Genomic DNA, 25,961 nt, shown 5'->3' with positions numbered 1-25,961 from the left:
TTTGATTTTCCACATTTGCCTGCTCTGTTTGGGTTCACGGTGGGACAAGAATCACTGAACAGAGCACCCTGGGCAGGTCACCAGTTTTATTGCATTGAAACTGTGTGGATCCCTAAACAGATCAGAGCTGGGTGGCTAGACAGTGCTGCCCTAAATACTGCAGCACAGTTATTAGAGGTTTTGGCTTCCAGAGTGAATCATGACAGTTTATTTTTTATTAGTGGGAACTGTTTCAGTTTAGTCTTTCTGACAATTTACATTTATGTTCTAAGGATACAAAATAATTCATTTCTTTCCTCCTGAAATCTACTTTTTAATTTGTATTTACATTTTAGATTTTGGTTTACCTTTTAATTACAGTATGATGACCTTGTGCAGTACAGTACTTATAAACATTGTAAAACAGCTAAACATTCTAGGAACCAGTGTGATTAAAAGTACCCTTTTGAACCGTAGTTGCACTCTGCTCGTGTTTATCACTGGTGGGTTGCACAACAATTTCAATAACATGGACTGCATTGGTTTAAAAAACGTCGCTCTCCTGAGGGAAGAGTTGGCGGAAACAGCACTCAGCACATGGGATATAGCCACAGTTGCACTGCTCATTTGCACTGACCTACTTCAGGGTCTTTTAAAGCACAAGTTACTTAAGAACTTTTGGGCCTTCTCTATAGTATTGTGTAATTTTACAAGGTGCTGTATTTCTGAACTGACCGGCATACAGCTGAGACACAGGACTGCTTCTCAATTTTATTATCCAAATATACTAGATTTCAGTCAATACTATTCTCAATAGTTTTATTATATACAGGTATTGATTTTGTTTGAAAAGCAAGCCAGATCATTACTGTGAAAGACACTGTAAATCACATCAATCCAGGTATGGAAGTTGTTATTATTTAGCCAGATAACAGATAGAAATTTGCTGTTATTGAAAACAGTGGCAATAGCTAGTGATACAAATTCACAGGACTCTCATACACGAGTCTGCCATAGGACTATAAACTAAAAGCCCTGTGTGGCCACAGCGAAGAGCAGACTACTGCAATTTGGCTCATGGCTTTTACTAATCCTGACAAAGCTATTATTTGTCTGCTTCTGTGATTTGAACTGCAGGCGCATCTCCTTTATTTAGTTTTCAATTTCCAAGAATTAGTACAGAGCGTTATAAAGAGAAACTGGGTCAAAATCTGTGTATGTGAGGGAATTTGAGAGAGCAAGGAAGAGGGGGAAGAGAGAACATCGTATTCAAGAAGTCACTTCAGCTTCATTCTTCATTAGAGAAACAATAGAAAGACAGATTAAAAAGCTTTATTCAAACTAGCATGATCAGGCAGAACATTTAAGCCAAATAAGCAACATCAAAATCTGACAATTGACTAGACTTGAAAACAAAGCAAGACCATTCTCACCCATACTGTCTTTGATCCATTAAATGGGATGGAACTGGCTAACATTTGATGCGACTCTCAAAGCATACTGTACAATCTGACTGGCAAATAAGCGAGAAAGAGAAAAGTAAAAAAAAAAAAACTGAGCTGTGTACGCATGAGAATTACTCACGTTTACAATACTGAGCACAAGCACCTCCTGTGCCATTCAGTCACAGTGAATACAGAAAATATCAAAAAGGTCTACTGTAGAAAAAACAAAGTACAAAGCAGTTCATTTTACAGTAAATGCATGTTTTTTTGTTGCTTTTTTTTGTTTGTTTCTTTGTTTTTAACTGAAAACCTGCTCTGAAACCAAAAGGCTGAGCCCCACCCAACAAATTCAAGGTATTGTATCATGGGTGTCAGTGTAATTTGTAATACTAGTGGAATGCCATTATTTCATTCATCAACAGTCATGTTTATCTTTTACAATGCAGAAGGCACACAAAGAGCTCATCGTATGTGCAATTCTAAAAAAAAATCATTTTAAACACTGTTCGAATTGGTTCAGGCATGATTTAAATATATAAAACGTTCTTCACAGCGAGAAATCGCTTATTACGTGACATCGTTAGCCTGACAGACAGCCAGAAAGATGTGTTTATGTCTGGGAAGCCTGGTGCAACAGTAAAAGAGAGGAAGAGAGGTTCAATTTCACTGACTCTAAATGTGAAGACTGATACTTCCTGAAATCTTCTACCTTCACTGCATTACTGAAGGGAGTGCTCCGATCACATTTAGATTCAGATTCAAAGTGCTGGCATCTGCTTAATGCTTTTCACGCTCCACGTATGGGTTCAGCAGATTTCTGAACATGCAGAGTCTGCACTTTAATGCTGTGAGCATAATTAACACTGCACTCTTCTTCTCATAATCCAATACTTTTACCACATACAGTTACATTTGATCAATTAGCACCCTAATAAGTGGTGTTAATAAGCTCCTTGTTTCTGAGTCATGAAAGTCCTGGGCTTATTCGTAGTGCAACAGCGCTACTTTTGAGGTCAAGAGAAGTATTCTAGTTTTATTATTTATATATTCATATGTACACCATCAAAACAACATTACGTACACTAAACTACAAATATGCAACAAAAAATGCCCTCAAAGAAGCTCACAAAAGCAGCATTAAAAGTTACTACCAAAAAATATATAAAAACAATAATATTCCTAAATTGTTTTGCCTGTACCTGATATCCCTTTGTACCCTGGCAAAGATAAATACATTTGGATATACTTGCTCTATATTATTCCTTTGTTTTCATATTAAATTAATCAATTTGCACTTTGTGCAATGAGTGAACACAGTTATTATTTGAACTGTGAACCTTTAAGGAAATGAGCCCGAAGAGACGATAGCTTGTAATAAGCAAATCTTCTTACAGACAGTTAAACTGACATTTGATATTCGATTGTGTTTTTCAAAATACGGTTCATTGTGTCTGAGAGTTGTACATGTCCCCCACTCTGGCCTCACCCCACTCTGTGATTACCTCAGTTAAAAAAAAAAAAAAGAGGTGTAAGCACACCCCTCCTCCAGACCCCCTTGCTTAGTACAACGTAATGAGACAGGCTCAAACTACAGTGTGAAAATGAAAATTGTTCAATATTTTTGTGTAGCTCATACACGTCAGATAGAAAACGTAAATCTGTTGTTAGTTAACTTTTGTAATCTTGTTATCGTCCTTATACGACTAATTTATCTACAATCAAATGAAAAGAGAAACAATGTATCACCTATAATGTGTTTTTTTTTTGTTTTCTTGTCTTTCATTCTTTTTCATCACTTTGACACATTCATAACTTCTCTAGTACAACAAATACGGTTTAAAAAATGTAAAATTGAATAAAATCCTTTTTTTTGCTCTTTTTCTTAGAAACTTACTACAGCTGTTTTCACACTTGGGCTGTGGGCCTAAACTTTCCTCAGCATTAACCAGCAGAGCTCTACGTAAGAAAGCAAATGTCATTTTGGACATTTAACAGTCTTTACCCTGACAGCTCTTTAGTAAAAACACCATGTAACATCTGAATGCACCCATTTGAGACTAGAGCAGGTAATTGCCCAGTGAATTCACAGCAAGTGTGCTTTCTGCACACTCCGCCAAGCCAGCAGTCTCGTCTATCCGGTAATGAGAACGCATCTGACACCGACTATTCCCCTTTTGCGTGCTACATGTGAAAAGGGCAATTGTAGACACTGTCCTTCAGTAATTCTCTCAATATTTTCTGGAGCACATGTGTGAAAACAGCTCAACTAAAAGTATATGAATCTTACTAACCAGCAAGACCCATAATAGAGTAGAAACATTTTATTAAAAACCGAAAAAGAAACAAGACAAAAAGGCTGAATCAGTGACATAACCAGCTGCAGTTATGTTATATCAGTATTATGGAAGAAGCATATTCACCCTGATTCACTTGTATATTTAGGTTTAGGTATATTTTGAACTCTTGCTTATATGAAATGCTGCCTGACTTGAACTTAAGAATATTGCAAAGTACTGAAGGTTTCTACAACTACAACACTCAGCTTAAACTCTGGAGAAAAAAAGGCAAAATTGTCTATTTAAAAGTTTCAGAACATCATGAAGGGAATGATTTATGACATGAGGTCTGCTCAGTAATGTCCACATATCCTGCCAGAAACTATTTCAAATTGTTGTCTGAATATTTAGTTGTAGAATCATGCAGATTCATGCTTAAAAGATTAGCAAAGCTGGAAGGCTGAGGTGGTTAGTGGTCAATGGAGGAAGCAGAGAGAAAGAACAGCTGGAGCAGAGGGACTAGCAGATGTTTTTTTTGTTTCTGTTTTTTTTTTTACATCTTCTTTGTGAGTCACAGGGAAGACTTTTTAGCCAAAGACTCCCATGAAGAGATGATTATATCATGGCAGTTCTCTTCTGGGCCCCTGCTGAGAGAAAGAACATAGAATTAGCCAACACAGGAAGTAAGTCTTAATATAAACTTACAGAAAGTCCTCACTCATGCAACAGTGGATCGTGACTGGTTACTGCCATCATTGACATGTCAATAGACGTTAGGGACATTTAAATTGAAAGATAAGTCACTAAATCAATCATAATTAGGATTGTTTTTTAAATTTGTTTTTAAAAAAAATCTATCTACAAATTTAAAAATACAAAAAAAATTGTTTGACTAACATACATGACTAAAAATAAAATATCAAAGTCATTAACTGAAATAAGGGAAGCAGAAGGTGTGACTAAAGCATGCACAAGCAAGCATCACAATGTGCTATTTGGTATTTTGGTATGCCAATATTAAACTGTCTAATGTTTTTTTGACGTGGGGGAAAAAAAGAATAGGGCATAATACATTTGCGACATTTAAAACGTCACCTAATAGAGTTTATATGTGGAGATCTGAGTTTATATAGTCACTGCTCTCAGGTATGCTGAGAATCCACTCAGGGCAATTCATTCTTTAATCCTTTTTTATGTCTGTGCCATCATTTTTGCTCTGAATCTCTACCAAGCTAGCCAGATGTGCGCAACACAGATCTGACAAGCAGCCAATTTTATTCTAATCTCAGCTCTTGTTATAAGCTGATACATGGTTTTCTCACTTCAGAGACCAGCCAATTTAGATTTTAGTGCTCACAGTAGCAGTGAATTAGAGGGGAGTGTTGTTTTTTGTGGGCTAGTGTAACCTGTTCTATTTAATCAGGAAAATATCTTGGGAAAGGATTTCAGCAAAAAAAAAAGGAAGAATCAGAAAAAAAAAATGTATAAAATCCAAATTTTAGAGCCAAACGAAGAACGAACACCAAATAGAAAGAGATAGAAAATGTCTACACAATTATAGTGGCTCTACAGATGTAGTTAGCAACCAGCATACCTCCAGTTGTAGAATGGACTTCCTTTCATTTTGAGTACTTAAGAATAGAAAAAAAGAGACAAATTCAGTGGTAATGCAGACACTCGAACTCACGCTCACAATACATCCACATCATACATGGGTGTTTGTCTCTTTCCCTCCGTATGCCCCCGTACAACATGCATATTTATGCTGATCATTCAGCGGATCACTCGATTCAGTTTACTCTGCAGGTCCAGCTGTACAAACATAAACAACATCTGGATCATTTTTTTTAGCATCCATGCATTGTTGATAGTCTACAGTGTGCCAGAACACTGCTAGAGATTCATGAGGCATCTCGCTTGTCCTTGAAGACAACCCTCCCACGTTTGATCTTCTTTGTAGTACTCCCCCTCTTGCACCTACCAGTTATGCTATTATTTTGTGCTATGCATCTGCAGTACATGACCTACATACTACATAAGACATCAAAAAGTGACAATTTTTTGTGGGGTGGGCTTGTTTGGCCTAATTATGCAATAGCAGCGCTGATGATTTGCTCTAGAAACACATGCTTGATGAAAAAACAAAACAAAACTAAATAAATTGAGCTGTCCTCTTACTTGTAACTTATTTCCAATAATTTTGAAAATAGGTGCATTATTATTCATTACAATATACATTTCACTTGATTAATGTCAATGAAATTACTTATAGTTATTATCAAATTCATCCCTTCTAAAAACTTTAGCCCCACTTTTATTTTCAACTCGTATCAGATTTCAGACTGCAGAGAAAACTAGCCCATCAGACCCATGACACAGACCCAAGGTAAATAATAGAAAGCGCTTTGATTTTTCAGTCAGTCGTGTCATCCTGAATGCATTTCAAAGTACAAGCGAGGAGTCACTGCAGTGGAAGAAGTACTAAGATCCTTTGCCCAAGTAAAAGTACCAGTCTTACACTTTTAAACAGCCCGAATTAACATTCAAAATCCTCCATAAATATTATTATTAAACACACTGAAAAATTACACATTATTACATATTACAGTACATCATTTGATTTATATACAGTTCAATAGTTTAAACTAAGCCAGGGATTGGCCTCCTTCAGGGGATCCCAAGACTTGGTAAAATCTTCACTTCAGGAATAACCTCAAACCTGCAATATTTACTTCTGAAATGTTGTCGAGTATAAGTATAGTATTTCTGATTTATACTTGAATGCAGGTTGAAGGAAACTTCAACTCAAAATTAATCTAAAGCTTAATTTTTAACAAAATATTTACCAGAAATGTGAAATGCTGATACTGAGAAAATTGTTAGTGGCCTATTGAACATGCAATGCATTATGTTGTGTTTGTACCTGATAATGTTAGAGGGGTATTACAAAGAAAATATTCCTCTGCTCTCCAGGAGAAAAAAGTATATGTGCACTTTTTATACTACAGGAGGTCAGCTCTATCAAAAGCTCACCCATATGGAAAAGAAATAGGAAAAACTTATAAAAGACTTGCATCAGCTTTAGCTTGCTTCATATAGTAAATCATATATGATTTACTCATGAAAGTGGCCACATTCTCATTACTTTCATATATTGTTTAAGGAAGTATCCAAAACATACAAGTTTCATTTATATAATTTTTCAAGGGATCTTATATCTGTTTTCACGCTTGCATGCTTTTCATACAAGTTTCACACAAGACAGATACAAACTTTATAAGATTTATATATATCTTTTCCATATGGGCAATTTCAACGTTTTTAAGCTTTTTACCAAACCCATCCGATATTTCTACATACCTCCAGTGTTGATGCTCTGGAATCTGTGGTCTCACTTGGCCCTATGCTTCTGGGTATGCTGGAAACAAAATACCCAGCTCCTTTGGGAATTATGGGCTGTCTCACGACCACTTTGCCCTTCCTGGTCTCTGCGAGGAACAAGCTGTACCAGTAGGCATCGCTGGAGATCAGCGTGGAATCTGCGATAGTGGAGCTTCTCTGGCTGATCACGCTGTTCCTGCTGATCACGCTATTTCTATTGGCTGGAGGGATCTTGATGGCCTTTGGCTTTGGTTTTTGACACTTGAGCACAATAATAACTAAGATGGTTATCAGTAGCAGAAAGGACACGGCTCCTAAACCGATCACTAAATAGAGGTTTAGGTCAGTGAACATGTCATAGTCTAGTGGAAGCTCTGTAGTCTCTGAAAAGGCCATTGCATGTTCCACTGTTGATATCTTGACGGTGACAGTAGCAGAAAGAGAAGGTTGACCATTGTCTTTGGCAACAATTACCAGCCTCTGTTGTCTTGGATCTCTGTAACTAAACATCCTTGTTGTCCGGATCTCACCGTTGTACTGATCCAGGCTAAAGAGGGTTGAATCGCTGATCTGAAGTAGCTGATATGTGACTCTGGCGTTCTGCTCAGAGTCTGCATCAATGGCAATCACTTTGGCCACCAAATGTCCCTTCTCAGTCGACCTCGGTATCACCTCCTCTACAACAGAGCCCTGTGCGCGCCAAGGTGACACTATGAGAGGGGTGTTGTCATTTTGGTCCAGAATAATAATATGCACGGTACAATTGGTGCTCAGCGGGGGAACACCAGAGTCTCTTGCCTCAATGTGGAAAAGAAAGTCCCTTTCTCTCTCATAATCAAAGGTCTTCAGGGCATAAAGATCACCATTCTCAGGATTGATGGAAAACAACATCGACATAGAAGTGTTAACGATTTCTTTCTCCATTATGAAATAAACCAAGTACTGGTTCTCATTCAGATCTGGGTCAAATGCACTCAGAGATGTCAATAATGCCCCCGGTGGATTATTCTCCATGACATGGATTGTGTAGAACGACTGGGAGAATGTAGGTGCATTGTCGTTGATATCCAGTATCTCCAAAGTGATGGTTTCATTTTCAGATAAGGGTGGCACACCTTTGTCTGTCACTCTCAGTATGATGTCATATTTGCTTATTACCTCTCTGTCCAGTGGTTTTGACACTAGCATTTCAAAGTAACCCTCAGAGGACTTGTTTAAGAGAAACGGTAACGTTTCTTGCCTATTTAGAGAGAGCTCCACTTCTCCGTTGGCTCCAGAGTCCCTGTCGCTCACACTGACCACTGCAATCAGCGTCCCTACAGAGACATCCTCAGTCAGCGAACTTTTCAGAGACTTGATGGTCACTTCAGGGTAATTATCATTGAGATCTGTCACAAACACTGTGACTTTACAGTGTCCGGACAGAGGGTTCGTCCCTCTGTCCTGTGCCTGTATGTGCATCTCAAAACTCTGACTCTCTTCATAATCGATCACCCCCTTCACCTTGATCTCACCTGAATTTGGATCAAGTGAGAATAGCTCTTGTGTCTTCTCCGATGTGTACAGTGTGTGTGAGTATACCAACTGGGCGTTTGTGCCTTCGTCTAAGTCTGTTGCATTTAAGGTCATGACCACCGTTCCTGCTGCCGAGTTCTCCGAGACATTGACTGCATATACCGGCTGACTGAATATGGGGGCATTGTCGTTGATATCCAGGACGTTAATAATGATACTGGCTGTGCCGGAGCGAGGAGGCACACCTCCATCCACAGCGGTTAGAATTAAATCGTGAACAGCATGCTCCTCACGGTCCAAATTACCACTAAGCACTAAATCGACATATTTGGAGCCATCGCTGCCGGTCTGGATGTCGATGCTGAAGTATTTGCTTTCACTGAGATAGTAGGTCTTGATTGAATTCGCCCCCACATCCGCATCCACGGCGTTTGTCAGTGAGAATCTCTCACCGGGAAGGGTTGCCTCCGAAATGTCTAAGTGCATTGTCTTTCTGCGAAACACCGGCGCGTTGTCATTTATGTCCATGATTTCCAGCTCGATGTTAAAAATGCGAACCGGGCTCGAAAGTATGACATCCATTTTCAGAAAACACGAGGTTGTTTTAGTCATGCATATGCTTTCCCGGTCTATCTTCTCGCGGATAACCAGCTCCCCCGTATCTTTGTTGATGTCGAGGTAATTTTTACTGTGAATGACATCGAGTTTTGCTTTGCGCTCCTCCAAACTGCGAACATCCAGACCCAAATCTGTGGCCAGATTAGCAACAAAGGAACCCTCTTCCATTTCCTCCGGAATAGAGTACCGAGTGATGGAGAGCGCAAATCCCCACATTGCAAAGAACGAAAAAACACCCACCACTAACCGTGTCCGTAAAGATGCAGGGATAAGCGCCATCGTGTTTTGGTATATATCTTATTATTATTTTAAAGGAATTAATGAAACAAATCCGTTCTTACGCTCAAGTTGTCTTGATGTAGGGGAGCGCCGGTGTCATTCTTGCCTCCACGACTTGTAGCTGTAGCTGCAGCAGGCCATTTACAGCACAGTGCCGCTGGAGGAGGAGAGGGGGGGCTCTCACAGCTCTGCTCTGCAGGGGCGTATGCAACGTCTGAGCAGGGCCTGAGCAGACTGGCGAGGTCTCCTCAGTGAAATTAAAGGGTGCCCATATGGAACCCTTCTTTCTTTCTTTGTGTTTTTTAAAGAATATTTTTGGCATTTTATGCAACAGCTTGCATCATGTGTTGTCTAATAGAGTAAAAAAAAAAAAGAATGATTGATAAAAAATTTAAAAAAAGAAAAGAAATGGATGGCAGGCTGACAGATGGCTGACTGAATTAAGAAACAAAAAAACGAAGAAAAACAACAACAGCAATAATAACTAGTTCTGGTTAATGTATTTTTTAAAATTTATATTTGATAATTAACTCATTCTTTGCATAATAGCAAATAGATGAAATCCCTGCACTTGGCCAGAGATGTGGGAGCTATGGATTTGATTAAGAGCATATCATAGGCTTTAGAAAAATCGTAAATTTGGTGAGCATGTGTTTGCTCATCTCTGGTCCTCTGATGTTATGAAAGTCCATCCATTCATTCACTTCCACTTATCCTTTTCAGGGTCGCAGGAGCCTATCCCAGCTGTCATAGGGCAAGAGTCGGGGTACACCAGTCTGTCGCAGGGCTAACACACAGAGACAGATAACCATTCACACTCGCGGTTTATAATGATTAATCAACTAACCTATTCCCACAAACTGCATGTCTTTGGACAGTGGGAGGAAGCTGGAGTACCCAGGGGGAACCCACGCAAACATGGGGAGAACATGCAAACTCCACACAGAAAAACCCCGGCCTGATGGTGGAATTGAACTCAGGACCTTCTTGCTGTGCAGCAACAGTGCTAACCACCATGCCACCGTGCTGCCTGTTGTGAAAGTCAAACAATATAATCAATTGAGTCAGAAGAGTTAACAGAATCATATCCCTTTATGTCTCATTTTTGAAATTATGTTCATTTCATCACCGTCGTCGCTCTGTGATGCCTTTCTGTGTGGAGTTAGCATGTTGTCCCTATGTTTGCGTGAGTTCTGTCAGGGACTGGCAGTTACTGGGGTTAGGTTAACTGGTGATTCTAAAATTTAGCGTCAATGTGAGTGTGAATGTTGTTGCTCTCTTTCTCTGTGTTTGCCCCGTGTCAGACTGGTGACCTGTCCAGTATATCGGTGTACCCCGGTGTACTCCATCTTTCACCTTATGACAGCTGGAATAGACTCCAGGCCCCCTCTGAAGTGGATAAGCAGAAGAAAAGGAATGGATGTCAAAAACGGACGTCATGGAGGTGTTGCCAAATTTATCTGCTGTAGCTCTCACTGTTACTTGACAAAGAAATGAAGGAGATGCTTTTTATGACCCTCAAAGGTGCTCAGCGGTAAACATGATATAGTGCAACCTAAGGCACCCACACGAAGAAGAAAAATGTACCAAAGTGCCCAAATGGATAGAGTATGTATGAAATGTAACATTTTTTTGTAAGTACCTAAATAACAACAAGAAAACACAATAAAGTGACTTTGAATGAAGAATGGGGCTTCAATTGGGGTGAGCTGAGGAAAAGTGGATACTGCAGTTCAGGACAGCGCCTCATTCATTTGAATGAAAGTTGCTTATCAGTGCACATACCAAAGGTCCTCCATGAGGTACTTACATCTGCTTCCACATTTTTGGGCCCGTGAGCATGCACATTAGTTCTCATTTAGGACATGTGCAACCAAGAACCTCATTTGCTGAACTAATTGACTTTCTGTTGGCTCCCAGCACACATGAATGGCCTCTGATAAGATAATCATGCAGCTGTTACAGACTCTCCAGAGCCAAATTAAATGAATTAAACAGTTTGAAAAAAAAACACAAAACAATAATTTCAGATGCTCTGAAAAAAAAAGTATCCATCATCTTACAAGAGTTCTTTTTCCAATGTATGTGTAAGGGACAAACGATCTTTGGATCAGTGTGCATCATGTGCATTGTTCGTGTTCTGCTTTTGATTCTATTTTCAGGTTTTCTTAGTTTTAGATATGATTACTTTTTTAATCATTAAATATAGTTACTGTTTCTCTTTTCCTGCCCTATTGTGTTCTATGTGTCTGTGGTTTAATCTCAGTTTCTGTGTTAGGTGTGCCTTCATTTTGTTACATCCTGTTTTATTTGGGCAGCTTCAGTCGCTTGTGTTTGTTCCCAGTTTGGTTTCTTGTCTTCTTGGATTAGTTTCAGCAGTATCTCATTACCCTGGTGTTTCGCATATCCTCTCCTCCTGTGTCTGTTTTCAGTTTGCTTTAGTTCATTGTCCCTTTGCATTCTTTTCCAGGCTGTTCTCTGAAGACAGCCCTCTGCTGTCACCCCAAGGTTTTGTGGACTTTGTTTTTTGCTGCCACTTGGAGTGAAAAAAGCTAATCACTTAATCAATCATTTGGATCCACGAAACATTCAAACATGACAGAGTATCCTTCTGACCACTTAATGCATGCATTTCCAGTGAAACTGCTCCCTAGAGGACCATGCAAACTTTTTCAGTTTGCTTGAGCTAACTTGCATTTGCAACAATAAAGATTTTTAAAGGTTTATTCTGTTATTAATGGCCAAAAAGAGTCAAGCTCTTAAAAAATATGCTAAATGGAGGTAATGCTTCAGTCAAAGGTTAAAGTTCCAAAAGGAAGGGAAAAAACAGAAGATTCTTTGCAATAAGGACAAAGAGTCCAACTTGAAAATCCAGGGATATAAAAAATGTCATAAAAACTTTAATCATTTTAAATGGTCACATTTTGTTTCATGTATATTTTAAAACCATCTAAAAGTGTTATTTTAAACTGGAGATGCAGTCTTTCTTCTTCTTCTTCTTCTTCTTCTTTTTTTTTACTAACTTTACTGATGAGGCGTCAGTGAAGGCAACCCGTCACCCTTTAGTTTAGCTTTTTTTTTTTTTACCTCCATGTCTTCATGCAGCCTGAGTCTTCTACTAATCCTGTGATGAAAAATTTCCTTTTCCTTTTGAGCTAAGCTACTGCAAAGAAGCTTCAGTCTCTCCCTTTAATACAGCCTATGCAGCATACAGTGCTTCTCATTATTTCTCCTAGCTGTCATATTTTTACTTGTCAGCTTTTTCTGCAAGCTTAAACCATTTTGTGTTGACATGGCAGATGACAAGATGAGGGTGATGCTTAATCTCTCTCTTTTCCTTTGGCTCCATCCAGTGACAACACAGAAAATTACAGAAAACACTGTACATGCAAAGCACACACTATGTTGTCTTTAATGCATTTGAAAGAATTGCTCAAACACTTTGCTCCTGTGCCATATATGTAAACACTGTTATAAGTTTTTATTACTATCATGAATTCTTTCAATCTTTCCATGAGTTGACTTTGAGTCTGTGCAGAAAGTAAAATATAGTTAATTACATACATTCTGTTGTTGGCTGTTTTCCTCAACTTATAACCGCGATTGCCAGGGCAGCAGCTTCACATAGCCCACTGTTTTTGCGTTTTAATTCATTTTAATTAATTATGACACACGTTAACTCATTTTAACCTTTTACTCAAGAGGAGGAAGAGATTAAGCTCCTCACCAAGCGTAACAAGAAGCACCACATACGCCATCTGAGCCTTAATTAGGAACAGAGATTTACTGATTCAGTTTGTTTCAGCTTGTATAATCGTTTACTAGAACGATTACAACTACAGGACTGTGCAAAAATCTTGAACCAACCCTAATTTCTTTTTGAAAAGTGCCACCCCCATCCTTAGGGATGGGTATTGATAAGATTTTCACGATTCCGATTCCATTTTCGATTCTGTTTAACGATTCGATTCTTTATCGATTCTCTTATCGACTCTTTTTAAAAAAGGAGAACACTAAGGTCTAATAGCTTAGAACTTTGTTTTATATCTTCTCTTTGAACAAGATAGAAATTTAGGAGTAACATGGCCTTACAAACCCAACAGTGAGATCTTAAGAGATCCACAGCCTACGGCTCTTCAATGGGGTGTCACAGGGTCCCCAGGAAAAAAAATTGTAAATGTAAAATAATAAAATAAATATTCTTCTGTAGCAATAACAAAGTATAACATCAATTATTCTGTAGCAATTACACAAGAATATCCAGTAATGTCCCTGCCTACAATTAAACACATTCACTTACCGAAAATCATCTGCTGTGGCAAATGGGTGCAAACCTTTGACCACAAACTTAGTCACTGCTCGGTGACATTCGTCTATCCTGGCCTGAAAGGAGACGCTAAAGGTAGACTGCAGTGAGAACTGCCAGCATCTGAGCCAGACTCGGTCTGTCTCTCTCATCATGGTCACCTAAATGCACAGTAATGGCAGGTTTTGTAATAAGGCAGATCGCGCTAACATAATATGCACTGTTAGTTGATTATTTACCTGCCGCATTAACGGGAGAGGACGTGCAAACGTTACCGCTGCTGCTGGGTTGAGATTCACGAGTCCGGAGCGGAATTAAAAACACGACATTCATTTAAGGTCATCGTGTGTTTTGTGAGCAAATGCTTTTGTATATTCGTAGTGTTTCCTCCCTTAAATGAAATATCTACTTTGCAAGTATTGCAAGTTGCCCTGTTGTCATCCATTCTCGTAAAGCAAAACCAAACTTTTGAGCGTTTGAGCCGCTTAGGCGCCGTGTTTCCTGCCAGGTAAATGACGCTCCGCAACGTGGTGACGTCATTCGGGGCGACTGGAATTGATAAGGGAATCGTTTGCAAAAATGGCAAACAATTCCAAGGAATTGAAACACTGGGAACCGGTTCTCAACAAGAACCGGTTTTCGATACCCATCCCTACCCATCCTCCCATCCACATTAAATGTATTATTTAATTATGTATATATCCATGGTAACTGGATACTTTTTTCATTTCATTTTGCGTTTTCAGTGCAGTCCTTGTACCTAAGCATTTTTTGTTTGTTTGTTAAACACTACCTATGAATCATTCAAACATAACAAAAGCATCCTCCTCAATTACAGTTTTTTCTGATGGCTTGAGCACATTTTTTGTAACTATTGGCTATTTTTGCAAAACTCTACACACAAATAAGAAAACTCTTCACCCAATCAGCAAAACATTGTAGTTTTCTTGTAAAAGCGAATAATCCTTGCTTAACTCTCCACACCTTTGTAAAAATGGTATTTTTGTATCCAACAGTTAACACAAGCCATCACATTAATAAGCACACAATGCACCAACTACACACTGATGGTATGAATAAAATACACATCTGGCTTTTGCTTTCTCTGTGCACAAGGTAGGCTATGTCAGTTTGAGCTCATACTTTTGTCATAGATCTGTAAGCATAGAGGGATCCAAACTTCAAGTACTATTATTCACACACATCAAAGCAAACACAAGTGTTTATTTCCAAGTATAGGATTATTTGCAATTGCCATATTGACTATATGGGTTTCTTGGTCTGCAGTGAACATGCTTCCTCTGCCCCCAGCATCTGGTCATCTAGCAATTCTGTAAAGTAACAATTTCAGTATTTTTACATCTATGGTATTGTTGTGTTTCTCATTGGCATATGGCAGTGCTACAAATCTTAGTGCAAAGTGACTGTACTAACTGATTCTCATTTCAAAATGTCCTTATGATACTTGCTACAGTGTAACGGCTTGAGTTAGGCTGGACCCGTCGACCAGCTTCCCTCAGGGTCATTCCACGGTTGATTACATGGTCCACTATTGTAGCTCTGATGTCATCAGCAATTCTATGTCTTACTCTTCTTACCCTTCCTCTCCCCCCTCCTCATCCTCCTCTTGCTCCTCCTTGTCCTTGTCGTCCTCTTCTTCCTACTTCTTCACCTCCACGTCCTCTTCCTCGGCCTCCTCTACTTCTCACTCTTCCTGCTCCCTCCATTGTACTCCACACACAGAGCTTACCTGTATTATAGAGCTTAGGCTGATTGCAAAGTGAATTAATTATCTAAAAAAGTTTTCACATGTGACAGTGTGCCAGACAGTTGGCAAAATAGTGTAAATAATGGCCTTAAACGTGTATAGTTTTGCTAGGAGTGCATTGATCATTTGGAAATTGAGTGTAAAGCAGTGAGTTGTGTTTACAGTTCTGCAAAAAGAGTGCTGTGCAGTGGATTGTAGCTACAGGTTTGCAAAGTGTGTGTTACAAAATGGCAAACTGAGTGCAAAGCAGTGTTTGTGCTTTTGCTATAAGTATTAATAATTTTAGAAATTGTGCTATAAGAATCACAGTTAGGGTTTAAGCATTCAGAAAAAACTGTAATATATATATATATATATATATATATATATATATATATATATATATATATATATACGTGTGTGTGTGTGTGTGTGTGTGTGTGTGTGTGTATAATTATATTTATATTGTTTATATACTCATCAATATGTAAGAAGGAGATGTACAACAGTAGCCATCTGTAAACCATGACAGAGATTCTGTCATGCTTTGATGATGTGTTTCAATTAGTGGTCTTGGAGAACTTGTGAAAACTGACAAAATATGAAGGGAGAAAGGAACCATCAAATAATGACCTGCTGCAAATACTATCTGACTATCTGAAACATGTGATTGGCAACAGGTTAATTTTCAGTAATTTCAAACAGTGTGAAATCACCTTGACAGAGGACAGAACAAGAGACTACCCACGTCCAAAAAAGAGCTTTCAAGAAGACTGGACAACCAGTCCTGAAGACTACCTAAAAAATTACAATAGAGCTTGTTTAAGAAATTTCTGGCTATGTTGAAGAATAAAGGTAGTCATAACAAATATTAACTTTCCAACTCAGAGTGGTACAACCTCTGTTTTTGCCTTATATACTGGATTTCTGTTTTCAGATGTTTCACTCTGTTTTCAGGATCTTGCCTAAAAACAAAAGCAATGAGGCATAAACCTCTCAGAATATAACACAATTCAGGTTTTCATTTTTAAAAACAGTGGAAATAGTAGTAAAACTTTTAAATGAAAGGAGATGTGCTTCAGGGAACATAAATTAAAAATGTCATTTGAGTCTGTTTTACATAATTGAATTAAAAAGCTGCACTATCAATGAATCAGTGCTGACTTCCAAAGATGTACATCTAACACAGATTGAACACTACACTGATCAATAATTATATAATATATTATATCAATATATTATTAGGCTTTCATAAAAATGTATTTCAAATATTAAGGAAATTTTAAGGAAATTTCTTCTTTTTTTTGTTATTTTGTATGTAACAGGAAATAACAGCCTTAACATGAATTTATTCCACTCCTAAACCTTGCAAGGTTTTCTACCAAGTTTATTCACTAAATGCAGGTTAGCAGGATGTCTTCTGACAACTCAATCAGTGCTCTTAGAACAGACATAGACGCTCCACCACACCCACCCACACAGGTAGGGCTTTGGGGTGTGGGTGTGTCACCAGGGTGCAGGGGAGACATTCCCCCCCCCCCCCCCCCCCCCCCCCCCCTGTCCTCTTCTGGCCACCTGTGCCTCAATTTTATCTCACAACTTAGACATCCACATTACTTACACTCTCATAACACACACACACATATATATATATATATATATATATATATATAGGGCCTTGAGGGTGGGCACGTTAACGGCGTCCAGTAGACGGTCTGTGTATTCAAACCTACCTCTGGCGCTGGTGCCCACCTCTCAATTTTAAATCCATGTAGACATTGAGGGTTCTCGGGAGGGGCCGTGCTAACACCTGCTGCTCTCTGGCAGCAGCACCATGCTCTCCCTTGTTTTAAACACACTTTAGAGCAACACGCAGCAACACTACACTTGAGCGGGAGGAGGAGGGTATGGGGTCTTAACACACCCCCGTTCTCTGCTAGCCATCGGGGCGGGGGGGCTGGGAAGAGATGCTGGCTGTCCGATTGGCCTCCCTGCTGCTGCGGAGCCTGGGGCGGTCTGCTGGCCTCCACCCCGGAGGGAAGGGTAACATCTCTTGGGTCTGGGTGCCGTTTCCCCCTCTGGGGGCGAGGATACCTGGACCCGGGGTATAGAGTATGTTTGGGGAGTGTGATTGTGTGTACATGTCCATTTACGTTTATTCCTACGTTGGGTGAGTGCTGAGTGTTTGTATATGCGTGCATGAGGGTGGGAATGCATGTCTGTGTCTGTGTGTGCCTGTTTGTCTGTGTCTATATGTCAGGTCGGGTCTTAGACTCCACCTCTCTGGGAACTCCCAGGCCCTCCAAGTGTGGAGGCCTATCTCCCCTCACCACACTCCCTGCCGGTGACTGATGCCCTCAGGGGTCGGTGCATTGTTGGTTCTTGGTGTCCGGGGCTGGGCGCTCAGGTCATGTGCCAGCTCACTCCCGGTGGCTACTTGGCGGGGCCTGGCGCCTGCTGCTCAGTCAGGCCTCTTCCGGGGCGCGGAGGGCCCTCGGGCCTCCGGCCTCTGTGCCTGCGGCTCGGTTCACTCTGGCACAGCTGGCTGCCGGCAGAGCCGGCGGGCACGCCGGTGCAGCCCCCTCTAGTTTCTGCCCGGTGGCTACTGGGTGACCCCTCGTCTGGGGATCCTCAGCCCTTACCATGAAGGTGGCACGGATGCCCCTCTGGTGGTCCTCCTTGGGCTCTTGCAGTCTGGGGCCTCTGGATGTCTGGGGCCTGGATCTCCTCCATGCCTGCTTCATACCCTGGGGGACAGGGCTATGGCTCTCTACATCCTCTTGCAGACCATTACATGGGGAAACCATTTGAATACAAGCGCGCCGATCCACACAGGTGTGCACACAGGTGTTCACTGTTCGTAGACTTAAATCACACCTTTCTTGGCTGCTACTTCAAAGCACATTGTGCGCTGTCTGTCCTGCGTGCTGCACAACAACATTCAATATTTAGTATTTACTGCTGTTTACACTTAGCTAGATTAATGGGATGGTGTTGTGTATAGTATGTTGCTTTGTTTTGGTTTTTTTTTGCTTGTTTTCTATTCTTTTTCTCTCAACAGGTGATCCCGGAGATATTCCCCCCCCCCCCCCCCTTTCTCACTGTCCCTCTCCCCTTCTGTTTTTCTTTTCCTTCCTCTTTCTTTCTCCCTTTCCTATCCCTCACTCATGTCTGTCCCGTCTGTAACAACTGAAAATAAAATAAAATAAATAATAAAAACAAAGGTCGATCAAATGGACCAATACGGCAATGCCATGATGATCCATTTGGCAAAATAAATCCATTGGGTATCCTTGTTGGTCTTCAGACAACAATTCTGACGGCTAAAGAACCAAATGGGACAGGCAGAAAAAAAAACAAAAAAACAAAAAAAAAAAAAAAAAAACAGACATATATATATCAAACCACAAATTAAACATAACAACTAACTTACCAATTAAAAGAAACAGGAACCTATTTAATATTTATTATTATTAACGTATTTAAGACACACCAAAACACACCAGAGATGTATGAAGTAAACGCGCCCTCTGGTGGAGATTAGATGAAATTCCTGCACTTGGCCAGAGATGTGGGAGCTATGGATTGGTGGGGGGAATAGTCACTGGAGATAAAGGAAAATAAAGCAGCACAGATTTGGCTGTCAATAGATTTTACACAGAGCAGAAGCTGGACATATGCTGTCTGTCCCTGCTTAGAGCACATGGGACTGCTAAGCTCGGCTGTTTTTGGTTATGATACAGTCAAAGATAAATCTTGGCTTCGTTATCTGTAATTTCTGGCAGGATGTTGTTACGGGCATAATTGGACTTGTTTTCTAAATTCCTAATAGTCTCTGTATAACAGAGTAAAATGTTCTTTTTTTCCAGGTTTTTATCCTCATGACTTGATTTTCAGAGTCCAAAATGGCCCTTGGCACTCAGCTTGAAGCAGTTCACTGAGGCAGTCAGGCCCTAGCCCATGATTAACCCACTAGCCTGTAATAGCTCAGTTAAAGACAATGGATCCTGTGGATAATTCCCACAGTGCAGTTTAAAAGCCGTGTCTTTACTGAGGAAAGCTTCATGAAAAAGGTTAAAAGGCATTCAAAGCCATATGCCCAAACACATCATAGTTTTATCTTTAAAATATGACTGGATGCTTCACCTCTGGAACCAGTGGAGCCCAGCATTAGTGTCAGGAGCTGGCAAAGAACAACTGATTTAATGTGAAGATTAGATTTTTACTCACCATTTTCTAAAAGCGTTTTAATGGAAGACCACATTGAAGTGGTCTCTTTTAATAGGTAGCAAAAAAACCCATCTATTTGTTTCACTCTTACACCATAGTGCACTAACATTTACACACATTCGTACCCCCACTGAGGCACTGGAGAGCAACTTGGGGTTAGTATCTTCCCCAAAGACATTCAGGATGCACACTGGACCAGACGTGGTTCAAACCACCAACCTTCAGATTAGTAGGTACCTGCTGTACCTGAGCTACCCCATGTGCGTAGTTATTCATGGTGAAAGTGACCATCACTTTTGAGTCACATTAACTTCCAAAATTAACTTCGGTTCATCACATAGCCATAAAAATGTAGCAGCTTTGTCGAAAGAGACCCCCCCCCCCGCCAAAAAAAAAAAAAAAAAAAACATAACGAAAACAAATGAAGTTTTAGAGCTGGTCTCAAGTTTATTCATTTATTCTGTACAGCATATATACAGAGTAATAATTCCTACTAAGAATAATTATGTAAACACTCATTAATATACAAGCCCAACCACTAATAATGAATACATCATGAATACATGCAACCCATAAGTGAATTATGTGCTCTTATGCTTTCCATTTACTGTCCAGGAGCTGTAAGTCTTTTGCCATAACTTTACAGGATCCGCATCACTTCACTGGCGTTATTGCCCTTCAAAATGTCACCAACAATTCACTGTGACGTGTTAGTGTGATGGTCGACCGCACGAGACAGAGGAAATATATTATAGCTGTGATGTTATTCCCTGTAACAAAATCCCTCAGTGTAAGATGTACAGCTTCAGTGCTTACACTCTTCAACTTAATCCTCTTTTTTATTTATATTTGACAGATTAATTGCTTTAATTAAAAAAAAAATGTTACATTGCTTTTCTCGACTTCTCTTTCGGTACATTTCCATACTGTTTTGCATTGCCTGTGCATTATGGACAGTAAATGGATAAAGACATGCAGGATACTAGTCGCACAAACCTTTTATTGTCGTAGTAAAACAGTTGTAGTTTTATATTTTAGAAAAAAAATCCCACCTTAAAAGTACATTTGTTAAATGCTGGCTATTAATAGAAACCTATGAAAAGTACTGCTAGCACAGTTACAGTAGTTTATTCACAACTTTGACACACAGAGAAGCTACGGACACATGACCAGTACATTGACAACAAGTGTTTGGCATGTCCTCGCTGACGTTTTGGATTACTTAAATATAGAATTACTTATATGACTGCCATCTTTGTCAAAAGAGTGTTCATAGTTTGAGATGAATTTCTTTTTCTTTCCAAAAGTGGAGAAAGTGTTGTATACGTCCAGTTCTCCTCTTGGTGCCAGCTTCAGAGTGCTGTATCCAGTTGTGGTGCCCGGAATGTACACGTTGTGCTGGTAGTCCGGTGTTTCAGGATGAGGCTGTGTGGACTTGTTAGTCCATGAATAGTTTGGAGCTGCTCGCTCTTGAAGAGGCATCTTGCAGTCTGAAAAAATATGCATACATTAAAATTTGCTTTTGGAGATTATTTCTTCATATTTAAATACAGTCTTTTTGATTTGAATAAGGCGGTTTTAAAGGCATTTTCTTAATTTTTTTTTGTGCAAATAACACTTCTTTCAGGGACTTATAATCCTCATGTTGATGCATTAAAATTCCCCCGGTTTAGGGGCCTGGTATTATCTCCCTTTTGGTTTCCCCATTTTTAATGTCGCACTAAATCCTCAGGCACAGAAATCCCAGCCACACCGCCACCCTCGTTTACAAGAACAATAATGTGCCAAAATTGCACATCTACCACCCACCATTCATGTGGTTCCCCCAAGTCCAGTACTGTGGTGCCACAGAGCAGGAAAACCCATCAGAGTCAAATTTTGGTTGGCGTGAAAGCGTGCCCTCCATATTTGCTGAGCTATACCTGGAAAGATAAGAGAAATAACAGAAGTGTAAATTCAAATGTGTGTGTGAGTGTTTGCCCAACTGAGTCAGCTATGTACTCACCTCTTGTATGCCGAGTTGCGCTGGTTGTTGGTCCACGTCCAGTCCTTGTTTGAATACTTGAGCTGCCAGTTTAAAACATAAAGAAACTTTGAATATCAGTGAGAACTTCAGGGAGAACACTGCTGTGTAGGTGTAGTCTTGTTGGCTGTCAGCGGTGGATAGGTTTGAAGTTAAGAGAAAGCCAACAGAAAGTCAGTTTAAAGCTTTAAACTTGTGACACATTTTTTTCTGTCTTACATATCTTTTGCGACTGTCAAACATAAAAGTAAGGCTTTGAAAATTGATAAAGGAGTTACTGCTTAATCTGAGAATATGTGGCTAATGTGAGGTGCAGACACTAATGCTGCTGACTAGAGCACAAATGCGCCAGGAGTTGTGTTAACATCAAAAGATAGCTTCAAGTTGCTGATAAAAACGTGTATCTCTTTTATCCCTGCAGCACCTTTTATGCCAGTGTTACACACCTTGTCACACTGTGATCTTCCAAACAGCAGGGTAGCTTATGCTACAAGGTACAGGGTTGAGGCTGTATTTTCTATTTCATTAGTTACTAGGTGTAGAGTCAACCTCATTTGTTTTATTACAAAAAAAGGATGAATAAAATAAAGTAGTAAAGTATAAAATATATGTATGTATGTATCTTTATATGTAAATGTATCTATATGTGTGTGTATGCGTGTACACAGCATACATAATAGCATCTAATCTGACTTTAGGATTTTACAGATTAGCATACATGTGTTCGGAAACCATCAGTAAAGTAAAGTAAATGATTGTGCTCCATCTTCTCCCAGCATATTAGATGTTTTATGGAAGTTATGCCTGTAGAAGGCCTATAAAATGCAGCATGGCAGGAAGAGGGCTGGGATGAGACATGACAGAGTGGATATAGTTTGTGATGCCTTAAAGTGGATAGTAAGACAGAGAAGGAAAAGCACTGTCTTCGTCTATTCAGTCACTTCATTTCAGCACATTACCTCGTTTGGGGTTGCTGCTCTTTTGTTGGACAGCTCATTGTGGTCCAGCGCGCTCCATCCAGAAGTCAGGTAGTCTGTGCTCTTGGCATTATTCTGCTGAACTGACATTACCGGGCTGCACGGTTTTAGGAACATGAAGTCGCTTTTGGATGATTCCGGTGTCAGGCACATTTTGTAGCAATAGACCTGGGGGAGTGCGCCATTGCTGTTTACTTCTGACGCGCCCGTGGACATGCGGACATTTAAGTTGGACTTTTTGAACACTTCTGTGGTAGTGGATATTTCTGAACGAGAGCAGCAGCAGCAGCAGCTGATGGGGGGGAACTTGGACTCTTTGTTGGAAGGTCTGCCTTTCAGTCCCCTCACCGCAACGAGGACGATAATAGCCACTAGAAATGTGAAGGACACTGCGCCCAGAGACACGATTAAGTACAGTGTAAAGTTGGTGCTGTGATGTGGGCTTAGTGACAGGTCACCCAGATCGGGCGGGGAATCTGGCAGGCTGTCAACCACTGACAGAATGATGGAAACTGTGGCCGAGAGGGGTGGCTGACCATTGTCCTTCACCAGAATGACCAGTCTATGCCTCGTGGGGTCTTTCTCCACTAACTGGCGTATCGTCCTGATTTCACCCGTGTAAAGAGCAATGCTGAACAAACTCGGGTCTGTTGCTTGGAGCATCTCATAGAAAAGCCTCGAGTTCTGACCCGCATCTGCGTCCTCCGCGCTGATTTTGGTAACAAGATAGCCTGCGTCAACTGATCTGGGCACAGTTTCGCTGGGCGCAGTGCCGTTTTGCGGAACATGTGAAACTATAACAGGTGCATTGTCGTTTTGGTCCAAAATGAAGATGTTCACTGTAACGTTGCTGCTCAGAGGCGGGAATCCCGCGTCTTGAGCTTGAACCGTGATCGGAAAGTTTTTGAGTTGCTCGTGATCAAAGGATCGCAGCGCGTAAATGTTACCGTTGTCTGAGTTTACGGACACATACGTGGACACGGGCATTCCGTGTATGTCACCTTCTAGGACTGAATATGACAAGTACGCATTTTGACCAGAATCGGGATCCAGTGCAGTCACCGCACAAATAGACGCCCCCGGCGCGTTATTCTCTGTCAGATACACAGTGTACGAAGGCTGTTTAAAGTTCGGCGTGTTGTCGTTCACATCAGACACTTGCACTAAAATTGTTTTCCTGGTGAATAAAGGAGGGGAACCCATATCTCGGGCAGTGAGAGTGATGTTGTACTCCGCGACTGCCTCCCTATCCAAAAAATCGCAGGTAACCAAAGTGTAGTAATTCTTAAATGACGAGTGGAGCTGAAATGGGACGTGATGGGGGATCTCGCAGTCCACATTCCCGTTTTCACCTGAGTCTTTGTCCATCACGCTTATGACGGCTATTACCGTCCCGGGAGGAGCGTCCTCCTGCACAGGTGTGGATACAGATGTTAAGATCACCTCTGGGAGGTTGTCATTTTTATCCAAAACGCTGACCAGCACTTTACAGTGAACTGCTACGGCAGATGGGCCTTTATCTTTAGCCTGGACATAAATTTCATGCATCCTGGTCTTTTCGTAATCTATCACTCCTTTGACTTTGATCTCCCCCGTTTCTGAATCCACGCTGAAAAGCTGGCGCACCTTGATGGGAGCGTGGCCACTGAATGAATAGGTGATATCAGCGTTGGAACCCTCGTCAAGATCGGAAGCGTTAAGTTTTATAACAACTGTACCTTTGGGCGCGTTTTCGGCCAGCCTCACTCTGTAAAACGACTGATCAAACACAGGCGCGTTATCGTTTGCGTCCAGAACGGTGATGTCAATTTGCACAGTGCCTGATCTCTCCGGTGCGCCTCCATCCACGGCCGTGAGCACCATCTGATGCGCACTCTGCTGCTCTCTGTCCAGCGGGTTTTGCAGAACTAGCTCTGCAAATTTACTGCCGTCACTGCGCGTCTGTATATCCAAGAAGAAGTGTTCGTTTACACTTAACAAGTAGGTGCGGAGGGAGTTGGATCCCACGTCTAAGTCTTGTGCGCTCTCAAGTGGGAAACGGGAACCTGGCGCAGATGACTCTGATATGTCCAGATTAAATTCGGTCCACGGGAAATTAGGGGAGTTGTCATTCACGTCCAAAATGTCCATCTCTACCCTGTAGAGTTCCAGTGGGTTTTCTATAACCACTTGCAAGTGAAAAGAGCAGGACAAACTCTGCTCGCACAGTTCTTCGCGATCAATTCTTTCATTGACGAACAAAACTCCATTTTCCAGATTTACCTCCACATACTGCTTCTTAGTGCCAGAGACTATCCGGAATCTGCGCGCGGAGAGCTTATCCAAATCCAAACCCAGGTCTTCAGCAATATTGCCAACAAAAGCTCCGTGCTCTAGTTCCTCTGGGATCGAGTAACGTATCTGTCCCGAGACTGCATCCAAGAAATACATGAACAATGCCAAATAGTAGACTACATGCCATTTCCCACTCAGTCTTTTCATCGCGCCCTGTATGTCCATCTGTAGGCAGAAGCAATTCGGCAACTCACAAGGACTATGTCTGTAGTGTACTCATAAAAGATGATTGAATCTGAACTGTCCAACATACAGCCGGGATAAAACTTGACACTGGCTGGACTGGAACAGCCACTGCATGCCCGAGAGAAAAGAGAAGAGAAGAGAGAAAGGGACGCGCAAGGGCTACTCGCCTGCCTCAGATTACTGTGTCTGTGTTTATTATTGGCCCCACTGTTCCAATAGAGGAGAAACGACATCTGGTGGGATAATCTTTCGCCTACTAGCCTGATCAAATTTATGTCACAGTCTCTAGACTTTGACTGCAGGTCAAAAGTACAAGATGCAATTTCTTATAACAGAGTATAACAGTGAAATGAAATCGGACATAAGCACACCTTACTGCAGTGTAGTCACGCTAACTCACAAAACTGGTAAAAAGTTATAATTGTGCAATGTAATCAAACTACTTTCAGATTTTCAAAAAAATGCCTTTACTATATCAGAATAAGGAAATAAAAAGGGAACAAAAATGATCCTGCTACAAATGACTGAGAAATTAATAACACGTGTAGAAACTCATAAACTTGTTATCTTATAAAAAAATGGGCCTGTGATAACGATTTATTAGAATAACATCGGTGTAAGAATCTCGTTTTAATCTTTGTCAGGTTAGAGGAAAATAAAAGGGA

At 40.6% G+C, this 25,961-nt stretch overlaps 2 protein-coding genes across 4 annotated transcripts; both read right to left on the bottom strand.

Annotated features, from left to right (window-relative positions):
- Positions 1-1,308: 1,308 nt before the first annotated feature.
- LOC102789909 (protocadherin alpha-C2-like) lies at positions 1,309-9,639 on the bottom strand. Of its 3 annotated transcripts, none has more exons than XM_006799486.3 (3): positions 7,061-9,639; positions 5,295-5,331; positions 1,309-4,347 (listed from the first exon to the last, which is right to left on the bottom strand). In XM_006799486.3, the coding sequence occupies exons 1-2, from the start codon at positions 9,491-9,493 to the stop codon at positions 5,320-5,322; spliced, it is 2,445 nt and encodes an 814-aa protein (XP_006799549.1). In that variant the 5' UTR covers positions 9,494-9,639; the 3' UTR covers positions 1,309-4,347; positions 5,295-5,319. The 3 variants fall into 3 exon arrangements, with proteins under 3 accessions (XP_006799549.1, XP_006799550.1, XP_006799548.1); XM_006799487.3 differs by having other exon boundaries at positions 1,309-4,344; XM_006799485.2 differs by lacking the exon at positions 5,295-5,331.
- A 10,561-nt stretch (positions 9,640-20,200) lies between these two features.
- On the bottom strand, positions 20,201-25,399 carry LOC102790593 (protocadherin gamma-C3-like). The gene is made up of 4 exons (XM_006799488.3): positions 22,759-25,399; positions 21,782-21,843; positions 21,586-21,698; positions 20,201-21,266 (listed from the first exon to the last, which is right to left on the bottom strand). Exons 1-4 carry the CDS (start codon positions 25,273-25,275, stop codon positions 20,995-20,997), a joined length of 2,964 nt encoding a protein of 987 aa, XP_006799551.2. The 5' UTR covers positions 25,276-25,399; the 3' UTR covers positions 20,201-20,994.
- Positions 25,400-25,961: the final 562 nt, after the last annotated feature.

Source organism: Neolamprologus brichardi, chromosome 10 (genome assembly GCF_056152115.1).
Source record: "Neolamprologus brichardi isolate AB-2024 chromosome 10, ASM5615211v1, whole genome shotgun sequence".
Taxonomy (NCBI): Eukaryota; Metazoa; Chordata; class Actinopteri; order Cichliformes; family Cichlidae; genus Neolamprologus; species Neolamprologus brichardi.
The sequence above is the reverse complement of the archived record's forward strand: the minus strand, read 5'-3'. Positions and strand labels throughout refer to the sequence as shown.

What these genes read in the sequence shown, in the direction of transcription:
- LOC102789909 (XM_006799485.2), bottom strand. Translation starts at nt 9,493, where the DNA reads ATGGCGCTTATCCCTGCATCTTTACGGACACGGTTAGTGGTGGGTGTT. An exon ending in CCAGAGCATCAACACTGGAG is followed by an intron (nt 4,348 to 7,060) that starts GTATGTAGAAAT and finishes TCTTTCTCTCAG; the next exon opens with CAGGGGCCCAGAAGAGAACT.
- LOC102790593 (XM_006799488.3), bottom strand. Translation starts at nt 25,275, where the DNA reads ATGGACATACAGGGCGCGATGAAAAGACTGAGTGGGAAATGGCATGTA. An exon ending in GAGCAGCAACCCCAAACGAG is followed by an intron (nt 21,844 to 22,758) that starts GTAATGTGCTGA and finishes TTAAACTGGCAG; the next exon opens with CTCAAGTATTCAAACAAGGA. An exon ending in CGCAACTCGGCATACAAGAG is followed by an intron (nt 21,699 to 21,781) that starts GTGAGTACATAG and finishes TTATCTTTCCAG; the next exon opens with GTATAGCTCAGCAAATATGG.